The 25,046-nt window shown below is 42.6% G+C and overlaps 1 protein-coding gene across 4 annotated transcripts in view; it reads left to right on the forward strand.

Moving 5' to 3' along the window:
* Window positions 1-25,046, forward strand: part of FARP1 (FERM, ARH/RhoGEF and pleckstrin domain protein 1) — a 282,854-nt gene that overhangs the window by 150,749 nt on the left and 107,059 nt on the right. The window contains exon 1 of one of the 4 annotated variants that reach the window (XM_045588751.1): window positions 13,965-13,983. The exons of the other annotated variants lie outside the window; for them this stretch is intronic. Within the exon in view, the coding sequence (XP_045444707.1) occupies window positions 13,981-13,983 (3 nt within the window). The 5' untranslated portion in view covers window positions 13,965-13,980. Of the gene's footprint in view, window positions 1-13,964; window positions 13,984-25,046 lie in introns of those variants that run through there. 4 annotated transcript variants of the gene reach the window in all.

Below are 25,046 nucleotides of genomic sequence, written 5' to 3' on the forward strand. Positions count from 1 at the left end.
GCCAGGTGGACGCTAGTACTAGTAGGCTTGATTTGAACCCTCTCTCTTCCGTGCATGATACGGAGGCGCTTATATAACTTAAGTTGTCCTCAGTAACAAAGTAGAGGGAATCAACATTTTCACAAGAGACTACTATATATGTGGTACTCTGATGGGGACTAAAAAGTGTTTATTTACTCCTTAAAACACTGCCATGTAAGTAATTTATCTCAGTGTCTCTGATGTGACCTCATAATACTTAAAAATTTCCCCAAATAATTCCTGCTTGTCAGGGTACTATTAGACTTAGACAAGGTAATATATATTAGTTACCTAGTAGGTGCTCAATAAATGCTAGTGACTTTCTATTCTTTATTATTATTATTATTATTATTATTATTATTGATTTTTTTACAGAGAGGAAAGGAGAGGGATAGAGAGTTAGAAACATTAATGAGAGAGAAACATCGACCAGCTGCCTCCTGCACACATCCTACTAGGGATGTGCCTGCAACCAAGGTACATGCCTTGACCAGAATTGAACCTGGGACCCTTCAGTTTGCAGCTCAATGCTCTATCCACCAAGCCAAACTGGTTAGGGCAGTGGTCGGCAAACTCATTAGTCATCAAAGCCAAATATCAACAGTATAATGATTGTAATTCCTTTTGAGGGCCAAATTTTTTAAACTTCTTCTAGTGCCACTTCTTCAAAATAGACTTGGCCAGGCCGTGGTATTTTGTGGAAGAGCCACACTCTTCCACATGTTTCTGGCAAGCTGCAGTTTGCTGACCACTGGGTTAGGGCAATGACTTTCTATTCTTCACATAAAAAAGAATCAAATCATATCATGTAAGGACAATGCTGGTTAAGTGGCATTTTGCTCTAATTTTACAATGATGGCTCCAAAAAGAGAGAGAGAGAAGTCTGTGGTGGAATCCTATGTAGTTGGAATGTGACGGCAGTATTTTTTAAAGGAAATCTCAGATACAGGGTGGCACTTCCCCTGCTGACCGGGCCACTCTGAGGAGAAGATGATAAGATGAGGGAAGGGCGAGAAGCAGGCCGTCGTTACATACTGTGTTTATGTGTGGTTGAGAGAAACTTGTTGTCTTCCTGGGGACTCAGATTGGAGGCAGCAGATGGTTTGCAGATTTGGAGGAAGAAGTCTGGAAAAGGCGCAGGGAGGGAGTGTGTGGGGAAGTTCTGAGCTAGCCCCGGGCCAGCAAGCCAGCGCGGAGGGTGGAGCAGCAGGTGGATGAAGGATTAATGGCGCTGGGGCTCCTCCACGTGCCTCTGGAGCCTTTCCCGATGGTTGCAGGATAACAAGTGATTGCAAATTAAGGATGAAATGCTATTCATTCAAGCACTTACCCGATTGAAGCCTGGGAACTTCACCCTTCAACTTACCGTATTTTTCGGACCATAAGACACACTTTTTCCCCCCCAGAAGTGGGGGGAAAAAGTCCCTGCGTCTTATGGTCCAAATATAGCCTACACATATACTTTTAAAAAAAAGTTTTTTTACTTGCCCGGCTCTGTGTGGTCTCTGTGTGCTTGCCCGGCTTTAAAATGGTTCTAAATGCTGCTGTTTACTTTACAGGGTTGATTACATGTGTTTATGACTGTGATGTTGGGTTTTAATGCACATAAAATATTTTAGGACACTATTTGTTTCAGAATCTTTTTTTCTTCATTTCCCTTCTCTAAAAACTGGTGCGTCTTATGGTCCGGAGCGTCTTATGGTCCGAAAAATACGGTACTTACCTGTGCCCACCGCAGGAGGTCTTAGGGAGTGATCAGGAGGATGCATGGCTTTATGGGAAAGGGCAGTGTGCTCTGGGACAGTCAGGCCGTGCTTGGGAAGACCTAGACGGACTCAGGGGCTGGTCCAAGTCAGACCTCAGGAATACACTCTTTTCCTTCCTGCATCTCAGGGCGTGGCAGAGCGAGAAGCAAAGAAGTAAAGGTCCTTCTTAATGTCTGAGTCACTACAGTGAGGAGAGTCCGATGATGGTTTTTGAGTTCCCGTTCAGCCGATGAGCAGTAAGAAACGTCAGGCTGATTTCAGCTTTAAGCCTGAGACATCATTATTAGCCTCAAATGAAATAGCTCTTAGAACTCCACGTTTTTCAGCATCTAGTATTCATTAATAATTCAGGCCTATTCCCTCCTACGGATAGCACAGCCAACCCTTTTCAACTTAGAAATAAATGTGGTCTTATGTAACGGCCTGGGGTGTCTGTGCGAGGAGACCATTTCCGTTGGATTAAGCAGACTGGTGGCCTCGATTGAATTCTTGCCTGTGTCAGTCAGTGCTTGACGGGAGCCTGTTCTCTCATTCAGTGTTTGTGTCCAGCCCTGTCTCAGGAAGGTGCCTGGGCTCTTTGGCACAATTGTGTGAATTTGAAAAAGGTCCCATTTGGGAGGATGAATTATGGAGAAGTGACCTTGTGGGCAGACACGGTAGCCCAAGGCTGGGGGAGGGGTGTAGGGTGGGGAAAAGGCCTGGTTAGCTTGCAGCCCTTGCTCACAGGCTCAGCTCCTTCCTGGTGGCTCAGCTTGTTACATAAAACTGGAGAAAGACCAAGCAACACTTAGAGAAATGGAGTCACACTTCACTATTGTTACGCATGGGCCCAGAGAAAAATGCCTTCCCAATTCTGGGCAAAGAAACATGGAGGATGCTTTCCTATTTATGTTTTTTTCCTAGCTCTTTGTCCCCCAAATAAGTGTTTTTTCTGATCTCCTTTGCAGGTTCTTAAAGAGCCCTATGTGCTGGGGCTTTGAGACCTCAACCAAAGGCCTGGCCTGGTGCCAGCACCGATAACTTTGTCCGGGGAAGGCGTATGGCCTCTCTGGAATGGGAGTAGTCTTGTTTTCCTTATTATTTTAAGCAAGCAAGAGTCTTCAGAAGCCAAAATAGCAGGGTTAAAACTTCAAACAGCAGTTTTTATATAAAATGGATGATTCAAGCTAAGGCAGCAGAATCAGTGTCTTGTCTGCTCCATACGGTCCTCCACCTGGGATTGTGCTCTGTATTTCTTGTCCACGGGCCACCCCTGGACCTTTGATTTTTGGTTTAGTTCATGTGATGGTTTCCTTCCTGTACTCTGCATTCCCTCTCAGAAGAGAGGCCTGCCCCTTGGCTAGGACCAGCTGTCCCCCGGGTTTCCCAAGGGCCCTGGTTTCTAAAAGAACAGCCATGACAGGGTTGACTCACCTATGCATAGCACCTTGCTGTTTAATGTCCAGTAGAACCCTGCTAGGGAGGTGCTTTTATCATCCTTGATGTTGCAGATGAAGAAATGGAGGCACAGAGGGGCTGAAGAACTTACCTGAGGTCATACAGCTTTCGCAGGGGCAGACTCTGCCCTCTAGCAGCCACAGGGGACCCCCTGAAGCTCCTGGGGCTGCCCCCTATCAGCACGGGGCCTGACTCCCACCCCCCCACATGTGAGACCATCACTTTGGAGGGGTGCAGCACCCCACGCAGCCCCTTGTTTGCACAGCTGCACTTAGCTTGGGCCTTCCAAGCCTTGCTCACCTTATCCCCGCTTCTTCCTTTCCCACTTTGAGTGACAGTTGGTGCCAGGGCCAAAGCCATCCATTAGCACAGCTAAAATTTCACAAATGACAAGCGGATCCTAAGGGACCACACTTCAAGCACGTATTTCATTTTGCCCAACGGTTATATTATTGGGGGGACTTAGGCAAAATGGGTCTTGTCTCCTTAAGTGGCATTGGAGTGGCCACAGACGCGATGTAGGCAGAGATAAAATTAGGCCTGACATTTGAGCATGTGCGATCGGTAGCTGACTGTAAAGAATCAACTCCTGCTCGGGAAGCAGCTGGCTGGGAGGCAAAGAGACGCGTTCTTTCCATCCTATTTTTGTCACATGTTCTTGCTAGAGTAGTAGAAGGAAGACCTGCAAGGCTGGTGCTAAAAATATCCCCAAGATTACGGCTTTGGGAGCAGAAGCTCTGAGGGTAGGTGTAGGGCTTCCTCTTAGTAAACAAGTCACTGGAGTCCCAGCTTCTGGAAGCCAGAGTGAGTGCAGGGAAGCATCAGTCCCTGGTTCCCACCCCCTAGTCCCACTGTTGCCTCTGGAAAAGTAGGCTCTTATTTTGACCAAAGCTAAGCACAGAGGAAATCTGCCATCACCAGACAAGTGAGGGAGATTTTACAATGAAATTCCATTTTGAATGGTCTGTGTCATTGCTTAGAACTAGACTCTATATATGTATTAGGAAAAGGGGCTTTTGTTCTTGAGAGGAAATGTCCTTCCTTATATTCTAAGGCCCCTGCCAACTATGAAGGTGATGCAGTTTCTATCAGCTTGTTTTCCATAGAAGGCAAAAATGAAGTGGAATTTTCAATCTTTGGAGATAAGTGTCTGTCTGTCTTGGTCAGCTCAGGCCTCCATAATGAAATACTACAAACTAGGGGCTAAAACAATAGAAGTGTGTATTTTCTCACAGTTCTGGAGGTTGGGAGGTCCAAGGTCAAGGTGCTGGCTGACTGGGTTCCTAGTAAGGACTCTCCTCCTGGCATGCTGACGGCTCCTTTCACCTTGTGTCCTCACCTGGGGTAGAGAGAGCATGCTTGTGTCTCCTCTTTTAGGGACACTAATCCCTTCAGTCAGGGCCCCACCCATCTGACCTCACTGAACCTTATTTTCCCCCCAAACTCAGCCACACTATGGGGTTAGAGCTTCAATATAGGAATTTTTAAGGAAAACACAATTCAGTCCATGAAAGACTGTCATCTCACATAATCAGGGAGGAGAGACGGGGAGGCGCCTGGGGCAGAAGATCAGACCACCCTCAGAATCTGCCTGTTGCTTTCCTGGGTGTCTTGCCACTCTCCTTGTCTGTTCTTGCATCCTCTCAGGTGGTGAGGGCTGCACTGATAACCAGGTTGCAGCTACTGCCCCACCACCCATCCACCTTTTTTTTTTCATTTGCCTTCTGCTGTGTTCCTTCTGAGCTCCCTGCCCCTGCTTCCACTTCCAGGCAGTAGGCACGGGTTTCCATGGCTTGCCCATGCATCTGTGGCTTTTGTATATAGAGTACGTGTGCTTTGTTTTTTTTTTGCATCTCTGTGATGTATAAAATGCATATGTCTTCAGATGTGTGTCAAGTACACCCTTGGGAGTGTAGTTTTTAAACGGTAATTAAAATGCTCAGAAGAGAAAAATATAATCCGCTATAAAAAAAAAAAAATCAAGAGTAAGTTCACAGTCTTCACTTACTTCTCTACTTTCCTCCCATAATTTTATGTATAAGCCCATAGTAAAGACAGCTCCCAACTCCAGTAGAACTTGCAGGGTAAAATTATTTTTGTTTTTCTCAAATAACTTGTTATGATCCACTATTCTAGAATATTTTTTTTCAGTATCAACATTATTGATGTATACCTGACATAAAATTGTAAGATTTTGAAAGTGTACAGCCTGGTGGTTTGTTCTATGTACACAGTGTGAAAGGGTTCCTCCATCTAGTTCATTAACACATCCATCACCTCACATATTTATCTTTTTGTGTGTGTGTGAGAGAGACCATTTAAGTTCTACTTTCTTAGTGGATTTCAATTATACAATATGTACAGTGTTATCAACTATAGTTGCCGTGTGTTCCATTAAGTCCTCAGACCTTATTCATCTTGTAGCTGAACACTTGTATCCTCTTACAAAACTCTCCCCCTTTGCCCTCTCCCCAACTCCTGGCAATCACTTTTCTACTCTGTTCTGTGAGTTTGACTTTTTTAATTTTAAGATTCCAGGCAGTATTTGTCTTTCTCTGCCTGATTTACTTCGTTTAGCATAATGCTCTCAAGAGTAAAAATATTCTAGAATATTTCAAATGTAAACCTAAGCCTAGTCTTTATTTTTGAAATCCAGGTACCACTTGGGAAGACAAGTGAAAAGTGTATTTCTCAATTACTTAGGACATCTTAGGTTGTAAATGAAGATGACATAAGCAGAGGATTAAAATTGATTCTCACTTAGGATGCAGGCTGTCTCAGACACTAGCATTGGAATGCAGTTGAGGATTGTGACATTATCTGAGCCTGGTCTGAGGGTCAGACACACTATCCCCTTCCCTTGCGGGGCTGCCCTTTTCTCTCTGCCTGTAGACCTACATTCCTGACTTTTCCAGGCCCCATGGAAGGTGGATGGTGCCCAATCTTGGATGTGAACCCAGAATCACAAGCCCTACCGCAAGGAGAGCTGCAATGTTACTTTCTCAGTTTTGATTCCACATTCCTGAAAAGGCCCAGTTGTGCTGAGGACCCCCTCCTTCCCCTTCTAGAACATCTGGATGTGCATCTCTCGCTGCCAGATGTTTGTCTTTGCTCAACTCGCCACACACCACTTGGGAATAACGCCTGCACCCATTCTGAGTCATGCAAGGCTGAATTTTTAAATCACCTTTAGAATGTTAGAATGAAATGGAAAGAGCAAGTGTTCTCTTCTCCTTGGATTTCTTTATCCCCATGATGATCGAAGAGAAGAGGGGCTTTCCCAGGGCCTTGGGACTGGGGATTCCATCTCTCTGTAGAGTCATTAAGAAACACCGTCCTCAGCCCTTGGCCAGTGGGCTAAGTTATGAAAGCTCTCGAGTCCAGGTGGCTAACGCAAACCTGAGTTACATGTCAACGCGTGAACCCAAATGTCATTCCCGCTTAGAGACGGTTAGGTCTGAAAAAAGGGTCTGAGAAGTAAGCAGCTTTGGTTTAAGAACGAAAGTCATCACCTTTTCATTCAGGGCTTTGGTGGTGCCAGGTTCTTTGGGTTGTAGATGGTCTGTCAAGGATGATGTTGGCTGTGGGCTTGCCTTACATGGCCTTTGGTATGTTGAGGTAAGTTCCCTCAATCCCCACTTGGATGAGAACTTTTATCATACATGGAAGCTGGATTTTGTCAAGTGCTTTTAAAAATATATTTTAAATATATTTTTTATTAACTTCAGAGAGAGGAAGGGAGAGGGAGAGGGAGAAACATCAATGATGAGAGAGAATCATTGATAGGCTGCCTCCTGCACAACCCCCACTGGGGATCAAGCCTGCAACCCAGGCATGTGCCAGGAATTGAACCGTGACCTCCTTGTTCATAGGTTGATGCTCAACCACAGCGCCACACTGGCTGGGCGCAAATGTGTTTTTTTCTAAATCTATTGATATGATTATATGATTTTTATCCTTCATTTTGTTTAGGTGATATATCACATTGATTGATTTGTAGATATTGAAAGTACCTTGCATCCCAAGAATAAATCACACTTGATCATGGTGCCTGGCATGACCTTTTTAATGTATTTCTGAATTAGGTTTTCTAATATTTTGTTGGAGATATTCATCAGGGATATTGGCCTATAACTTTTAACTTTATTTTGTCTAATTGTAGTATCGGTATTGATGGCCTTGTTAAACGAGCTTGGGGGTCTTCCCCTTTCTTCAGTTTCTTTTTGGAACAATTCCAAAAGGATATTAATTCTTCTTTGACTGTTTGGTGAAGTTTACCTCTGAAGCCATCTGGTCCAGGACTTCTGTTTGTTGGGAACTTTTTGATTAGTGATTCAATTTTGATAGCAGCTATCAGTCTGTTCAGGTTTTCTGTGTGTGTGTGTGTGTGTGTGTGTGTGTGTTTAAATTTAATCTTGGAAGATTGTGTGTTTCTAGGAATTTATTCATTTCTTCTATGTTGTCCAGTTTATTGGCATATACTTATTTATGATGTTTTCTTGTAATGCCCCTGGTATTTCTGTGGTGTCGGTTGTGACTTCTCTTTCATCTCTAATTTTATTTATTTGGGTTCTCTTTTTTTCTTGATGAGTCTGGTTAAAAGTTTACTCAGTTTATTTTTTCAAAGACCCAATTCTTGGTTTTATTTGTCTTTTTTTTAGTCGCTATTTGGTTTATTTCTACTTTGATCTTTATTATTTCCTTCCTTCTATTTATTTTGGGCTTTGCTTATTGTTGTTTTTCTAGTTTCTTTAGGTTGGATTGTTCTGTTGAGATTTTTTCTTGTTTCTAGAGGTAGACATTTATTGCTATGGTCTTCTCTGTATGAACTAGCTTTGCCATGTTTCATAGATTTGGGGTCGTTGTGTCTTCATTTTCATTTGTTTATAGATATATTTGTTTATAGATACCTTAATCTCATTGTTAGCCCAGTGATTGTTTTGTAGCATGATATTTAGCCTCCATGTGTTTGTGTGTTTTTCACTTTTCTTATAATGGATTTCTAGTTATATACCTTTGTGATCAGAGAAGATGCTTGATATGATTTCCATCTTCTTAAATGTATTGAGATTTGTTTTGTGGCCTAATATTTGTCTGTCCTAGAAACTGTTCCCTGAGGACTTTTAAAGAATGAATATTCTGCTGCTTTAGGGTGATATGTTATAAAAATATCAATTCAATCCATCCGGTATAATGTGTCATTTAAGGTCACCGTTTCCTTGTTGATTTTCTGTCTGGATGATGTATCCATTCATTGATTCAAATGGGTTGTTAAAAATCTCCTACTATGACTGTATTGCAGTGGACCTCTCCCTTTATGTCCATTTATATTTACTTTATATTTTTAGGTGCTTCTACATTGGGTGCATAAATGTTTATAAGTTAGATCCTCTGTGGGACTGATCCCTTTATTATTATGAAGTGTCCTTTTTTGTGGCCTGTTATAATCTTTGTTTTAAAGTCTATTTTATCTGATATCAGTATTGCTACCCCAGCTTTGTTTGTTTCCATTTGCATGGAATATTCCCCTCCCCCCATACACACTTTCATTTTGTGTATCTTTCCACCTGACATGGATGTCTTGTAAGCAATGTAAGTACATAAGCATAGTATGTAGCAGACAGCAACACCTAAAAGGTAATTTGTGAATAATACTGCCAGTGTGCAAAAACTTTGGTGACATGCAGGTGACTCCCAGATAAAATGGCAGCCTTCCTCTGGCCCAAGTCCATATGTCCTTGAACTCTGTGATTTGGACCGCTCTCCACCCTTCGTTGCCACAGCCAGAGGATTGCACTGTCTGTCTTCTCAGTTGTCCGTGCGCCTTGGCTGAACGTGGTTTGCTCTGAATACCATGGTAGAAGACCAGGATGTTGCTTAGGTGTTCTTTATTGGAAACAGAAGGAAAACTCTTGAGGAATATGGAAGAAGACACTAACTGAATAGAGGCTGTTCCTTGGGAATTATTCAAGGATCACGGCTCAGTTAAGGAATTTCTAGAACTACTGTGGAATTTACAGATTTTAATTTCATTTTCTGTAGTAGCTGTCTTGCACAAGAGGCAGCCAAACAAACTGGAAACTTGCACACACTTACATACCATACATACCACACACATTAATGCCAGCCACACTCAGAATTGCTTTACAGAAATAGCTATATTTATCTCATTTGTAACCATCTGTGATGAAAGAAAGCATTTGTTGCCTATAATCAATATGATCAATATGTTTTTTAAAATATTTTTTTATTGCTTTTAGAGAGGAAGGGAGAGGGAGAGAGAGAAACATCAATGATAAGAATCACCGATCGGCTCTCTCCCTCACACCCCCTTCTGGAGATTGAGCCTGCAACCCAGGCACATGCCCTTGTTGGAATCAAACCCGGGACCCTCCAGTCCACAGGCCAACACTCTATCCACTGAGCCAAACCAGCTAGGGCTTAGTATGTTTTAACAACTCTGAGAGAAGGTTGATTTTTGGATGGGTTCTGGAAACAATTACCATACTATTATTTCATAAAAGATTTTAGATTTGCTGTTGTAGTTTTCATTTTTATGTAGTGGAATCAGAAAGGCAACTAGATTTTATTTAAAATATGGTTCAAATAGCCTTTATAATGAGAAATTCATAATTTTTTTTTCTTTTTCTTGCTAAGTTTCCTGCTGGCTTTGAAGATGTGGTTATTTAAGGTAGTCTTTTTTCTTTCCCATTTGAGTTTTCCATCATTATTATATCAATAAGAAATATATAGAATTTATGCTTATTAAATATTTTATGGCTTCTTCCTAACACATAAAATATTAAATAGTTGTTTTGATGTACATGTCTATCGGTTCTTTATGGCTTGCTTCATTTTAAAGAAAAATTCTTTAAGGCCACCTTTAAGGTTTTCTTGATTGGTACATCTCTGGTTATTAATTTTTTACTTTTAAAGGAGACTAGGAAAACGGGTCTGCATTTATTTTGCTACTAAAAAGACACAAAACATTTAGATTCTTATTATTCTCTGTTCACTTTATTTGGTCTTTAGAGGGAATAAAAAAATCTCTCCCTTTCTAGAATAACTCAGAGAATATTTACAAAGCCCCGTAATTTTGTGTTCCTATTGAATGTCAACAGTTTCTTTTAAGCCTCCAAGAAAGTTAACTTGAGAGCAATTACATGTGCAAGAACCAGAATAGAATTTAGTTATCTTTATGTTTATAACTAGTATACATTCTGAGATGCATCACAACGGAACTATGTCTCTTTGAAACGGGAAAATTGGGCTGGAACACGTGGTATCTCCTTGGCAGGATGGTTCCCGGGTCCTTGTCAAAGAATGAAACCACGGACAGAAGGTGGTAGAATAAAAGATGGAAATTTATTGAGAAACAAGCAAGACTCCCATGTGGGGAGGGAGAGAGAGTCCCACTAAGTCTATTTTTTCCCCCTCCACTGTTTATAAAAGCTGCATTTCTTTGTGCCCTGACATCCCCTCTGATTGGTCATTATCCCCTCTGATTTGGTCACTATAGCAACTTCAGAGCTCACACCTCACATGAGGTACGTGAGGTTCTCCCCTGTTTCTCCCTTATTATTTTCCTGTTCACTTTGGACTTTCCTCTTTTTTTCTGAATGAGGGGATTTCTTTCCTTTATTCTGTAAATGTGTACCTTCTGCAACTCTCAGCTCCCTTATTCTATGGAAAGGTACCTTCTGCTGTCTGCAGCCCTGTGCTTTTCCCATGGACGCCTAAATTCCTAAAATTTCCTAAACCTGCCTATTTTACCCCTAAAAACTCCTTTTAATTGTAAATAACCTAGCTAGTGTGGCTCAGTGGTTAGAGTGTTGGCCCATGAACTGAAGGGTAATCACAAGTTCCATTCTGGTCAAGGGCATGTACCTCAGTTGCAGGCTCAATTTCCGGGCCGAGCAGGGCGCCTGTGGGAGGCAACCCATCAAAGCATCTCTCTCACATCGATGTTTCTGTCTGTCTCTACCCTTCCTTACACTTTCTCTAAAAATCAATGGAAAACATATCCTTTGTTTTGAGGGTTAACAAAAAGAATTGTACATAAATCAGAGTTACATTACTGAGTTAATATATTCACTGCACTGGCAACATTTGCTCATAAGGTCTGTTGTGATTTAAGGGTTAAAACAGTTCTTCACTTTATTTATAAAGGTGAGCTTTTGTCCAGTGCTGCTTTTGAAGATGTCTTCTCATTTCCAGGTGGCTCTTGGTTTTCCTTGTGTTTTAACTTGTGGCTTGGGAGGGAAAATGTTCAGTTTGCTCTCATACTTTATCGCCTTGTCTTTCATGAAGGAAATCCCATTTCATGCGGAAATCTTGGCACACCTGATCCAGTGTGTGTATTTTGGCAATAGGGACAAGGAAAGTACAGTCCCCGCTGCTCCTTATGTGAAATTTATTCTGTAGCGGGTAACCTTGGTATTCAGTTTTTCACATTTAATTTACAACTTGCCTGCAAATTGTTACCAAGCTGAAAAGTCACGATCCATCCGTGTCGTCTGTGTAGTGGATGGAATCATGATTTAACACTTCCTGGAAAGAGTACTTTTCGATAAGTTGCCTTTACAGAGCTCTTTTACATGTCTTCAGGAAAAAAATCTGAAACACTCACTTGTTCCCGTTGTCTGTGGTCAAATGTGTCGACAAACCTGCTAGGCATTGTAGGATTCTGTTTATTGGCCATGCCTGACTTTAGATATTAACAGGGTAATTGAAATTTCTCTGTCCAATTGGGTAGATACGGTTAAAGCAACACTGTTATGAACCATTGGGAATGAAGGAAGGTTTCTCAGCTTAATTGGTAAATCACTTATAAAGATTCCCGAAATAAAATGAGAAGGAATAACAATTGCTTGCTACACAGCGGCAATTATTATGAAATAATAGTTAAATAGCACTATCTTAAAATCTCATTATGTCATGGGGCTTCCTTTTGTGTGTTAATGGAAGATACACTAATCCTGTTTGTGCCAGAAGTCCTTGAAGTGTGAGATTTTTATTAGTGTTGGATGCCAAGACACATGGACTTCAGAAGAAGGTCAGTCTGGAGGGTGGTTCTTCTGTTCTATGGGTCACCTTTCACAGTTCCTCTTACTCAGGTGGTCGGAGGAACAGGAAGTAGAATTTTTGTGACATGGCAAGGGAAGAGCAGCTCCTTCGCCGTCTATTGATAGTTCTATTCTTCCCTCGGCCTGTGGTGATCTTGGCAGAAACCCACAGAGCACAGCTGTGGGGGTCATCTTCCTCTCCTCCTCCCCCCAGACCCAACACTGGAGGGAATGGAAGGAGCAGCAAGCAGAAGCTGTCTACTTTGGGGTAACAGAGAGGACGGCATTAGCATTCTTGGGGATCCCCGTGATATATCCCATAAGCAGGAAGTGGGGAGAGCCAGGGTAGCAGATTGCCATTCAGAACTACCCCATGTCCATGTTGCAGAAGCCTCAGTGGAGGAGTAATCTATGTCCTAGGTATTTGTGTTACAGAAAACCGAAGAAGAACCAAGCAATACTTGAGAGATGGAGTTACATTTATTACACGCAGGTCCAGAGGAAAATGTCTCTCAAATTCTGGGCCCCAACATGGAGGAACTTCCCTACTTATACGTTTTTACCTTCTTTGTCTCCCAAATATGGGATGTTTCCGGCCTCCTTTGCAAGTTCTTAAAGAGCCCCTATGTGCTGGGGCCTTGAGACCTCAACCAAAGGCCTGGCCTGGTGCCAGCACTGATAATTTTGTCTGAGGAAGGTTTAATGGCCTCTCTTGAGTGGGAGTAGTCTTATTTTCTTCACTATTTAAGCAAGCAAGCATTTACAGAAGCCAAATAGGGTTACAACTACAAACAGCAGTTTTTATATAAGATGGATGCTTCATTTGTACGATTTCAGGAGTCATGAAAATTTAATCCTGTCAAGTTAGGACAATAACTCATACAAGAGCATGCCCAAATCACAAGATGAACACACTCAGGTATTCACTACCCAGATCAAATAATAGAAGATCTTCAACCCCTGAAAGTTCCTCCTGGTGACCCCTCCTGGTCACCACTCCCCTGCAAGGACAGCTACTATCCTGACTTGCATTACCATAGATTTGCATGGCAAATGGATTTCATAGTGAGCGGAATCCAATGTGTATTCTTTTGTGTGAGTTCTTCCAGTTGGCATTATATTTCAAAGATTCATCCATAGTGTTACTGTGGCAACAATACATTCATTCTCATTGCTTGAATGAGCACCACAATTTATTCACTCATTTTACTGATAGTGGACATTTGGATTGTTTCTAACGTTGGGCTGAATTTGTATACCACTTTCTGCTGCATATTTATGGAATTGTTGGGTCTCTGCACAGGCTCAGCTTAGAAACTGCCTGGCAGTTTTCTGAAGTAGTGGTACCAACCTATTCTCCCAACAGTTTTCCGTTGCTTCATGTCATCACCAATACAGTATTTGATATTTTCTGGCTTTCTCATAATAACAGACTTAAAAAAGTTTTTTTTGATCTGTGGTAAAATACATGCAACATAAAATTGACCATCATTTTTAAGTCCAGTATTATTATGTATATTCACCAGGGTTGTGCAATCTGCAGGATTTTTCCATCTTGCAAAACAGGAACTCTGTAACCATGTACAACCCTCCATTTCTCCCTCTCCTTTGCCCCTGGCAGCCGCCATCCTGCTTTGTGTTTCTATGAGACTGACTATGTTGGATACGCATAAGTATAATCATATGTACATATGGTATTGGTCTTTTTTTGTGACAATGAAATACTTTTAAATATATATATATGTATGTATGTGTGTGTGTGTGTGTGTGTGTGTGTGTGTATATATATATATATATATATATATATATATATATATATATAAATTATTGATATTTTTTACAGAGAAGAAGAGAGAGTAATAGAGAGTTAGAAACATTGATGAGAGAGAAACATCGATGCAGCTGCCTCCTGCACACTCCCTACTGGGGATGTGTCCGCAACCAAGATACATGTCCTTGACCGGAGTTGAATTTGGGACCCTTCAGTCCGCAGGCCGATGCTTTATCCACTGAGCCAAACCAGTTAGAGCGACAATGAAATACTTTTAAATATTTTTTTTTGTTTGTTTACCTGCTTCATATGAAGTTAAAAGTATAGTTGCATTAGGTTGCATTCAACCTAACACAGTGGTCGGCTTGCGAGCCACATTTGGCTCTTTGGCCCCTTGAGTGTGGCTCTTCCACAAAATACCACGTGCAGGCGCACACGTACAGTGTGATTGAAACTTCGTGGCCCAGGTGCAGAAGTCGATTTTCGGCCTGGGCTAGTCTATTTTAAAGAAGTGGCGTTAGAACACTCAAGGGGCCAGAGCCGCAGTTTGCCAACCACTGACCTAACATTATGCAGTATAGAATTTCAAAATACCTCATTATACTCAGTAATAGTGTTTGTGAGTATCCAAAGCACTTGACATGATGTGAAAGGTGTTAAGGAGTTCCTTATAGAGAAACTTAAAGCAACTTCTCTTTGGTGTTTACAATGACTGTGATTAATCACAGTACATTTTTCTTTTAAGCTGGGAACAATAGAAAGCATTTATTTCTTTAACAACAATTCATTTGATAGTCTCCTTTCCTTTCCTTCTCAGCCAAAACTGGATCCAGTTTCTGGGAAATCCCAGACTGCAGACCCTCCCCCTCCTTCACTCACTTTATAATTAATTCTATCTTTAGATCCCCTCCACCCCCCAAATGTCTCTTTGATGTCATGCATTTTCAATTCTGTCACCTCTTGTAGGTTTTAAACAGATTTAACTAAACTTTGTGGAATATTTTCCCCTAAAAAAGCCGCAGATTTCTCTGAGTGCTGTTTAAATAGTGATGGTAACATTGTTTTATTTGGGTGGGGGTATGTGTGAAAGAAGGTGTGGGAAGAGTTGGGTCAGCACAGGGTATCTACCTGGGCTGACAGGCCATACCAGCTGGGGTAAGAAGCCAGCTGTCTCCTACAAGGTCAGTCCTTGGGGTACAGATTACTAGGCCATCTGCAAATGTTGCTGTGAAACTACTTTGTGGGCATGTACACACAAACCCACATGTGCATGTCAATAACCATTCATTCATAGATCCACTTGCTCCAACCTTATTGTTTCAGGTGGTTTTCTGTTCCCACACTGGATCCCAGTATCTTAGTGTTTGATGGCACCTGAGAACTTCACTTATTTAGAAACCAAATGTCCTGCCTCATATTATATTTTAGAACTGGGAGGGGGGGGAAAATCCACCCATAAGTAAGAAAAGAACTAAAAGGTAAAGCAGGAAAACCATTCTCAAGGATTTGGGAAGAAAAAGCACCAGGAATGAAGCAGGAGAGAGCAGCACTGTTCCTAACACCAGCATCTTCTCTGTTATCCAATTTATATTTAAACTCTGTTGGAGGTGGCAGCTTATTTCTTTTCAAGACACACCGTTAGGCTGTTGAATATTTTTATATTGGAAGATTCATTTTCTCTACGCCAAGAATCTCCTTTCCTGTGATTCTTGATGTTTGCTTAGCCTTCTGAGCCCCAGCCCTGCCCTGTTTCTACTGGCTCGAACAATAGAATAACTCTCTCTTATCAGCCAGAAAGTTGTCTGCTCTAGAGCTTGGAGGTGATTGCATCTGCAGTCTCTGTCCTGTTATTGGGTGTGGCAAGAAGGGTACCAGGTGTTAGACCCCTGGGTTCAGCAACCTCAGTACTTGAGTTCTAGCTAGGAAAGAATTCAAAGCCAAGACTCAAACTATAAGAGAATTTATTTGGCAAATCACAAAGGTAGTCGTAATTTGTGTAAGAAATGGGCTTAGGCCCTGTGGTTTGCTCTCCTTGTGCTTTTCTCAGGAAGTGAAGAACTGAAAGTTGTCGAATTTTTCTAAGTCACAGCTTCTTTGCTGGCTCCTATTTCTCCTACTTGCTAGACCTGGGTGGCCCTTCTCATGAATCCCTCCATATTTCAGCAGTCACCTCTCTGCAGAAGGACAGTAGCACATGTGATTTTCCTGGAGGGTCAGATTTCAAAGAACATGGGTACAGGCTCTCCCACACTTTTTTCCTAATGTAAAAATGTGTTTTGTTAGAGTAGGGGTGTCGAACTCAATCAGAGAAGGGGCCAAGTTTGGCTCAGTGGATAGAGCGTCGGACTTTGGACTAAGGGGTCCCAGGTTCGATTCCAGTCAAGGGCATGTACCTTGATTGCAGGCACATCCCTGGTGGAGCATGTGCAAGAGGCAGCTGAATCGATGTTTCTAGCTCTCTATCCTCTCCCTTCCTCTCTATAAAACAATAAATTAAATACATTTTTTTAAAAAAAGAAATGGGCTTAGGAAACAAGTCATAGAGGTAAAGGAAGGGCCCTTGAGGCTCAGAAGTGAGGGAGGGAAAGGGACACGTCTGGGAGTCTAGGGGAGGGGAGGGGAAGGAGATTAGGAAGGAGAGGGGGATGGGAGGGAGGAATGGGGAAGGCAAGGTGTGCTCCCCATAGGGAAAGCGCTGGGTCCTCTTTCCTAAGAGTTTTAAGGGTGGAGATTTTAGGGGAGAATCTCTACACAGAATATTCTGTAGAGTCTACAGAATATTCTGTGGTGTTCAGGTGTGTCCTTTCAGGATGGGAGTCTCCACTGACTGAATGGCCAGCACCAGGGCAGGGGGTCATTATTCACTGCAGCTGGTCCTGAGGTCAGCTTTGTCCTCAGCTATTGCTGGTCTGGTTTTGCTGCTTTTCTGGGCCTGGAGCTGAAATACAGCTGAGGCCTAGATGCTATCTCTAGGGAGGAAAGGTTGGTGGTATGCTGGGGTGGAAAGGTCACCCTGGAAGCAAGGTCCCACCCTACAATTGTCCGTTGCTAGGCACCCAGAGCTTTCCATCCTGGTGACCTTCTGTAACTGGCCCATCGTCCTTGCTCTGTTCATGTCTGTCTGCCTGCCCACCACACTTGGAGTGGTTTGCTCTCCTTGTGCTTTTCTCAGGAAGTGAAGAACTGAAAGTTGTCGAATTTTTCTAAGTCACAGCTTCTTTGCTGGCTCCTATTTCTCCTACTTGCTAGACCTGGGTGGCCCTTCTCATGAATCCCTCCATATTTCAGCAGTCACCTCTCTGCAGAAGGACAGTAGCACATGTGATTTTCCTGGAGGGTCAGATTTCAAAGAACATGGGTACAGGCTCTCCCACACTTTTTTTCTAATGTAAAATGTGTTTTGTTAGAGTAGGGGTGTCGAACTCAATCAGAGAAGGGGCCAAAATCTAAAATCCAGCCTAAATCGTGGGCCGAATGGTTTACTGAACAGTCATAAACTGTCATTGTGATGGAAACGCAGCGGAGTGCAGTGATGACAGCGCGGTGCGGGCCACATTGCAAGGCCTGGCGGGACGGATTTGGCCCGCGGGCCTTGTGTTTGACACATGTGTGTTAGAGTGATCTAGGGGGCTTAGTTCTGGCTGCTATCAGACTGCCTCAGACAGAAATGTATGTCTCACAGTTCTGGAGGTTGGGAGATCTGAGATGAAGGTGCTGGAGACTTGGTGTCCGGTAAGAACCCGCCCTGTGTGCACACATGGGACAAGGGACAAGAGCGGTCTTGGGAGGCTCTCTTCTAAGGGCACTAATCCCATTTACTAGGGCTCCATCTTCATGAACTATTCACCTCCCAACGGCCCCACCTCCTAACACCATCACGTTGGGGGTTAGGTTTCAACATCTGAATTGGGGGGTGAGTGGACATGACGACACCAACCTTCAGTCTGCTGTATCAGGGGTGCTGAATTCATGTCTTTGATATTGAGATGGCAGAAATTATTTCTTGCCCATACTCATATTCTCATGAATACTGAACACGGTACTTCTAGGAATATATATTTAATTTTTTTTTACAATATCATTGGACTCAACTTTATATGCAACTTTGATTTGATTATTAAAATGGTTGACCTTTGTTACTGGCTCTCTAACTCATAGGTGCTGCTCCTGGTACTGGGGTATCCATACGATGTTGCTAAAAGTGGAGGCTCTTGCCTGCCTCACTGGCCATTTGGGGTGTAAACAGTCTTCCCAGCACTCGTCCAGCTTCTTCACTGTGAACCGACGCTGACTTCCGGGTGGAGGGTTCCAAATGAATTTTAGGGGCAGCGGGGACGTGCTAGTCCTGTCTCTCTTGTGATCTTGTACCTGTGATCTCAAGGTCAGGTGTCTCACGTCAGTATTAGATGTGCATCAGAGGCATTGATACCTTCTTTATTATTATTTTTTATTTCTTTATTGATTAAGGTATTACATATGCGTTCTTATTCCCCCCCGCCCCCCTGCTAAGGCCCCCTGGTGTCAGTGCCCATTGGTTAGGCTTATATGCATGCATACAAGTCCTTTGGTTGATCTCTCCTCCTTACCCTCACCCTCCGCTACCTTCCCTCTGAGGTTTGAACATTTGGTCGATGCTTCTCTGTCTCTGGATCTGGTTTTGTTCATCAGTTTATGTTGTTCATTATAACCCACAAATGAGTGAGATCATGTGATATTTATCTTTCTCTGACTGGCTTATTTCACTTAGCATTGGTACCTTCTTAACACATATTCAGATCTCTCAAGAATATTCACCTTCATATTTATAGATTTTCCAAGTTGGTCTCGATAGAGCTGTCAGACAGAAAGAATCTGTGGCTGGGGAGTTGGTGAAGTGCAATTTATGTCTCATGTTTAAAAAAAAAAAAAAAAAGTAGAAACTGAAACCACCAGGGTCTGAAAGCTGCACTGTTCCTAATACCCTGAAACAGCCGCAGGGCGTCTCAGCAGAGAAAACACAGCTTGTTTCACCGCTGCTTTTCATAGTTTTGCCTGACAGGCGTGGAGGCACACGGAGTTCAAATGAAGCTGTTACAGATATAATAAATGCTTTTGAAAATTTCCATTGGGCCATCCATCAATAGATGTCTTCTTTGAAAAATGAATGAAAATCAAACATAAAGACACAAATGGCTCACTCAGAAATGAATAAGCACACGCAAAAGAACATTCGTGTGCATGAGTGCCGCCTGTCCATAGTGTTTTATTTTCTCTCTATATTTTTGTTCCATGCAGGTAATAAACCCACTTGGATTATAGGATCATGAAGGAATGATTCTATTCCAGTCTGCTACTTAGAGGTTTAGAGTTCCTTCCTTTCTCTTCTTTTTTTAAATCATGGTTTAAAGAAAAAACAAAATTCACCATCTTACCCATTTGTGATACAGTTGAGTAGTGTTAAGTATAATGACATTGTTGTGAAACAGATCTCAGAACTTCTCCATCCTGCAGATCTGAAGCTCAAGACCCATTAACAAACAACACCCCCTCCTCCCAGCCCCTGATGACCATCATCCCACTTGCCATTTCTAAGAATTTGTTCCCTGTTTTCTTTTACAAACCTGCAGTCCCGAGTCCTCTCTCCTGCTTCAGCGCAATTGGGACTAAGTCATGCCTCTAAGGAACAGAGAACAGGAAGTAATTTCACAGTGAGTTGGTAAAATGGAGAGCTAGCTTATACCCAGGAGTATATAAGGGGCTCTAATTTGTTTTTCTTTTGGCACGTGGCGTCACTATTTAAAATATGTTAAAGTCATCTTGCATGATTAACTTAGAAATTAGATGGTGAAACGCCTTGAAAACTAGATCTCTCTCCTGCCTCTCTCAGCCAGAACTCAGTCTGACGATCCAATTTCTAGTTAAACCTGTGAACTCTGCCTCTTTTGTCAGGGTGTATTTAATTTTCAGCAGATGATGGAATCTGTTTCAGAAACACACTGACTGCCCTCCAGTATTTTAGTTGGACTTGTTTTTAGCGCTAATGCAATTGTTTATAAATTGGGGTGGAATGCATGTACTGACTGCACACTGTTGTTAGAAGGCTGACAGTTTGAGGAATGCCATCTTTATCCAGGGAACACACTCAGTTCTCGGGGGCCTGCATCCTTGCTATATGTCATCAGGACAGATGAGCATTGTGAATGCTGTGCCATCATGGAGACTTTTCAGAGACAGCCCTGAACTGCTTTGCTTTGCCTTGCTTGTTTGTTTATTTTTGGTTTGTTTTTCTTTCCAGAAACATCTGTATGTTTTCCAACATGACTTTTTCTCCAGTGCTGATATTCAGTCTCCGGAGGCTGACTCTGTTACTAAATTTCGTTTATAAGTTTATAATGGGCAGAATTTTATTTAAAAGGTGTCATCCGTATCCGTGCTTTTTATTATCTGGCTTGCATTTGCATTTCCCCCTGTTAACTTTGAGTATGGGTGACACTCCATGAAGGTGAAATGTCACTGAAATGGTTGGTTGCTGAATGTTCGGCTTTAAGACAAAGCGTTTGCACTGAGCCAGGGGAATGTGCTCAATCCAAAGACATCATCCTCTTGACCACATTTTGAAATAATCACACAAGAGTAAACTAGTGAACCTGCTCAAAAGGGAGCTGATGGCCTGGATCCCCCAAAAGCACGGCCTCAGAAGCATTTATATGAACACTAGAGGCCCGGTGCATGAAATTTGGACACTGGGGGTAGGGAAGGGGGTCCCTCAGCTCGATCTGTGCCCTCTCGCAGACATCCTTAGCGCTGCTGTAGAGGCAGGAGAAGCTCCTGCCACTGCTGCTGCACTCACCAGCTGTGAGCCCAGCTTCTGGCTGAGCAGTGCTCCCCTTGTGGGAGCCCACTGACCACCAGGGGGCAGCTCCTGCATTGAGCGTCTGCCCGCTGGTGGTCAGTGCATGTCATAGCAACCCATCATTCCGTTGTTTGGTCAATTTGCATATTAACCTTTTGTTATAAAGAATAAACCCTCCTTGTTAGTTCACATATTCTGTTTGCAAAAGGCATCTGAGGGGTTTGGCCACATGGCCAGTTAATGCTGGTGAAGAGACAGTTTCCCTGCCAGTCCAGTCTTGTGTACTGTTGTCAGTTTGACATAGGTTTCCTGATCTGTAGAATGTCATTGTTTATTTTCTCATTTTCCTTTTAACATTTTCCCTATGGTTGGCCTTTCATGAGTGATTTGCTTTTATGGCTTTTGGAAGCTGTCAGCTGTTTGAGCAACAGTTTCTTGAAGTAAAAATATATTGAAATTGGCTTCACATCTAGACCCCAGCTTATCATTGTGTTTGTTAAAGGCTGTGCTATTTGTAGCCTTCCCCATGCGAATTGTAGGTTTAAAGTGGTTCCATTCATTCATCCATTCAGCAAATCTTTATGAGCACCCACTGCGTCTCATGCTGTTCTGATGCACAAAACAGATGAAGATCCATGTGCTGGCAGAGCCTGCCATCATCAGAGAAAGATAGCCACGTATAAGGACCACTATTAAGAAATACTATTGTTTTGGATGCTACAGAGTGATAAGTGAAAGTGAAAAAATGAAAAAAATATATAGAGTGGAATAAGGGGGTGGTGGTGGAGATGTGAGGGGCAAATTACAGTTGTAAGTAGGGTGTTTAGGGTCAGCCCTACTGAAAAGCCAGCATTTGTGTAAAGATTAGAAAGCGGTGAGGGCCTCATCCATGAAGATTTCTGGGGGAGAAAGTGATCCAGGCAGAAGGAGCAGTCCGTGCAAAGGCCTTGAGGCAGGTGGCCTGTGTGGCCGGAGCGGAGGAAGCATGAAGCAGAGCGATTTTATATGAGCTTGCACAGGTGACATGGGGTGGAGCAAAGGTCCTGGGACTTTGTTTTTCATTGTGAGAACTCTGACATTTACTCGAGTTTTTTTTTTTTTTTTTTTTTTAATATATATTTTATTGGTTTTTTTACAGAGGAAGTGAGAGGGATAGAGAGCTAGAAACATCAATGAGAGAGAAACATCGACCAGCTGCCTCCTGCACACCCCCCACCAGGAATGTGCCCGCAACCAAGGTCCATGCCCTTGACCGGAATCGAACCTGGGACCTTTCAGTCTGCAGGCCGACGCTCTATCTACTGAGCCAAACCGGTTTCGGCTTACTCTGAGTTTTGAGCAGAGAAGTGACACATCTGATTTAGTAGCAGATGACTGTTTCCCATAGAGCTGAGAAGCTATTTGGGAATTTTTTTACGTGGTAAGTCAGATAGTAGTTGTACGTGACCGAGGTCAAATGCAGCAGAGAAATACAAGGAAGTTGTCATGAAAACATTTCATCGAGGTGTTCAAACAGGTGAATGTGAGGAGAATGTTATAAGAAGTAAGCCGAGTGGTTTCCAAGGTCTCGTGTGCTATGGCGGTGGGTGTGAATCAGAGTCACTGAGAGATGCGTCCCCAAACTCTTGTGCGTGTGAGACTCTGTGCATAGAGGTGTTTGAGGGTGCGGGTGATCCGAAGTTTCCAGGTGAACCTGATTTTCAGAGTCCCCTCAGAATCATTGCTGTGCTAGAACTAGCTCTTTAATTAAACCCTGGCTGCTGGTCAGCATTTCTTCCTATTAAGTTTGTAAAAACTTAGAGAATTGGTGACGTACGCCATGCAGAATGATTGTGTTTGTCAGCACTGCGGTTTATTAGCACTCAAGGGGCTTGTTGTCTGATACTTAAAGGAAAAATGTGTTTAATTCAGACTCTTGGCAATCCTTCTGGCAGAGTATTTTTGGGTGTGCTTTCCATGCTTTTGCTATATACTTATTCGTTTCTTTTTCACAAATCCAGGATCTGTGTGCTTAGGGTGTGTCTTAACTCTAGCAAGGTGCTGGTGGGAAGGGACTGTCATTAACAGTGAACCTATCATTGTTTTGCTTTTTAGTGGGTTTTTTTTTGTTTTTTTTTTTCCAGTTCATTGATCATAACAGAGCCCTCCTAACCCCCACCCACCACTTTCTCTTATAGATACTGTCTCATTCCTCAAAGTCTTCATCAGAAGGTACTGGAATATAAGGGAAAGTATACGTTTTATTTTATAGTGGTGAAAGTGTAGTAAGGCTTAAAAATACTCGAGAGGGAGTTTGCATAGCTACCAAATGTTGGAAATAACCTGGCAAAGGTTTCAATTAAAAATGAAGTATAATGGCCAAAACCAGTTTGGCTCAGCAGATAGAGTGTCGGCCTGGACACTGAAAGGTCTCAGGTTCGATTCCGGTCAAGGGCATGTACCGTGGTTGGGGGCACATCCCCAGTAGGGGGTGTGCAAGAGGCAGCTGATCGATGACTCTCTCTCATCGATGTTTCTCTCTCTCCCTTCCTCTATGTAAAAAATCAATAAAATATATATTTTTAAAAAATGAAGTATAATGGTTAACAGTTGTTTATTGAGTACCTTCTGAAAGTGGGCACTTGATGTGTCTTCACCTCATTTGCTTATCCTGGCTACTTCTTTAGGAGGTATTATTATTCCAGTGTTCAGAGGGAAAATCCATGCCCAGGGAGGCCATTTAACTTGCCCAGACCGCAGGATGGCAAGTGACAAACCAGGCGTCGAAGTTATGACCCAATGAAACTTACTCTGTGCTGCTCTCCAATGTAACCGCATACATTTTTATACCTAATAGTAATAGCTTCATTTATTGGAAGAGAAGCAAAAGTTAGGTTTCCCCTCTATTTTTATAATGAAAATTCTTTTTATAGTTTGACTTTGCCTCCCACTACTCTCCCCCCCAAATTTACCAGTCCCTTCAATAGATTTTCAGTATTCTTGAATTTTTTCAACATTGTGATGAAACACCCATAACATAAAATATACAATTATCTTAAGTGTTTGCAAGTGTATACAGTCCAATGGCAATAAGTACATTCACCTTGTTGTGCACCTGTCACTACCACCCACCCCCATGGCTCTCTCTGTCTTCCCAAACTGAACCTCCGTGCCCACTGAATAAGAACTCCCCACCCCTGCCTCCTCCCAGCCCTGGGAGCCACTGTTCTCCTTCCTGTATCATGTGCTTTCTGTCTTTATTGCATATGCTTCTAGTTCTAGTACCTTCATTATAGACTTATTTATAAGGTTTCTTTCCCCTAAATTGAGTGTGTGCTTACATTAATCTGAGCATTCCAGTTTTTTAAAAGGAAGAGAAGTGTTAACTTTATGATTACAACTCTGACCTCCTTGCAGATACTCAAACCTGGAGCTGGAGCCCAGTCCCACCTCAGTCACTTCCACTGTGAACAGAACATGGCACCTGAAAAGTATCCGAAAAAGAATGACGAGTAGAGAGCATTGGTTCCGAGGTTTTCTGGGTGATCCAGAGTCAAGAATTCTTAAAGGAACTTGAAAGCCATGACTCACATACTTTCGAATTTAAAAGCTTACCCTATAAAAATAGTTTTAAAGTCCCTGTTCAGGATTGAGAGCATGTCCCCATTCTCCCCACGGACTAATTGAAAAACACTAAAAATGTTTCTGGATTAAAGTGTCTGTTAATGCTGAAACCGGTTTGGCTCAGTGGATAGAGCGTCGGCTTGGGGACTGAAAGGTGCCGGGTTCGATTCTGGTCAAGGGCATGTACCTTGGTTGCGGGCATATCCCCAGTAGGGGGTATGCAAGAGGCAGCTGATCGATGACTCTCTCTCATCAATGTTTCTAACTCTCTATCTCTCTCCCTTCCTCTCTGTACAAAATCAATAAAATATATATTTAAAAAAATAAATAAAGTGTCTGTTAACATCTCATATAGCAATTTTCTTTCATTTGATGTTCTTAGAGGTTCTCCAAGACCCTGAGAGATGGGTTTTGGAGGAAGGCTGTCCCTTCAGAAACACGGCAGAAGAGTCGGAGGGAAGGCGGTAACCAGGAGCCACATTGGGTGGCTTTGTTCTACCGTCTTTACCTTGCTGTTCAGACGCCAAGCTAAATTCAGTGAAGTATCTGCC

The sequence above is a fragment of the Pipistrellus kuhlii genome, unplaced genomic scaffold (genome assembly GCF_014108245.1).
Source record: "Pipistrellus kuhlii isolate mPipKuh1 unplaced genomic scaffold, mPipKuh1.p scaffold_m20_p_3, whole genome shotgun sequence".
Classification (NCBI taxonomy): Eukaryota; Metazoa; Chordata; class Mammalia; order Chiroptera; family Vespertilionidae; genus Pipistrellus; species Pipistrellus kuhlii.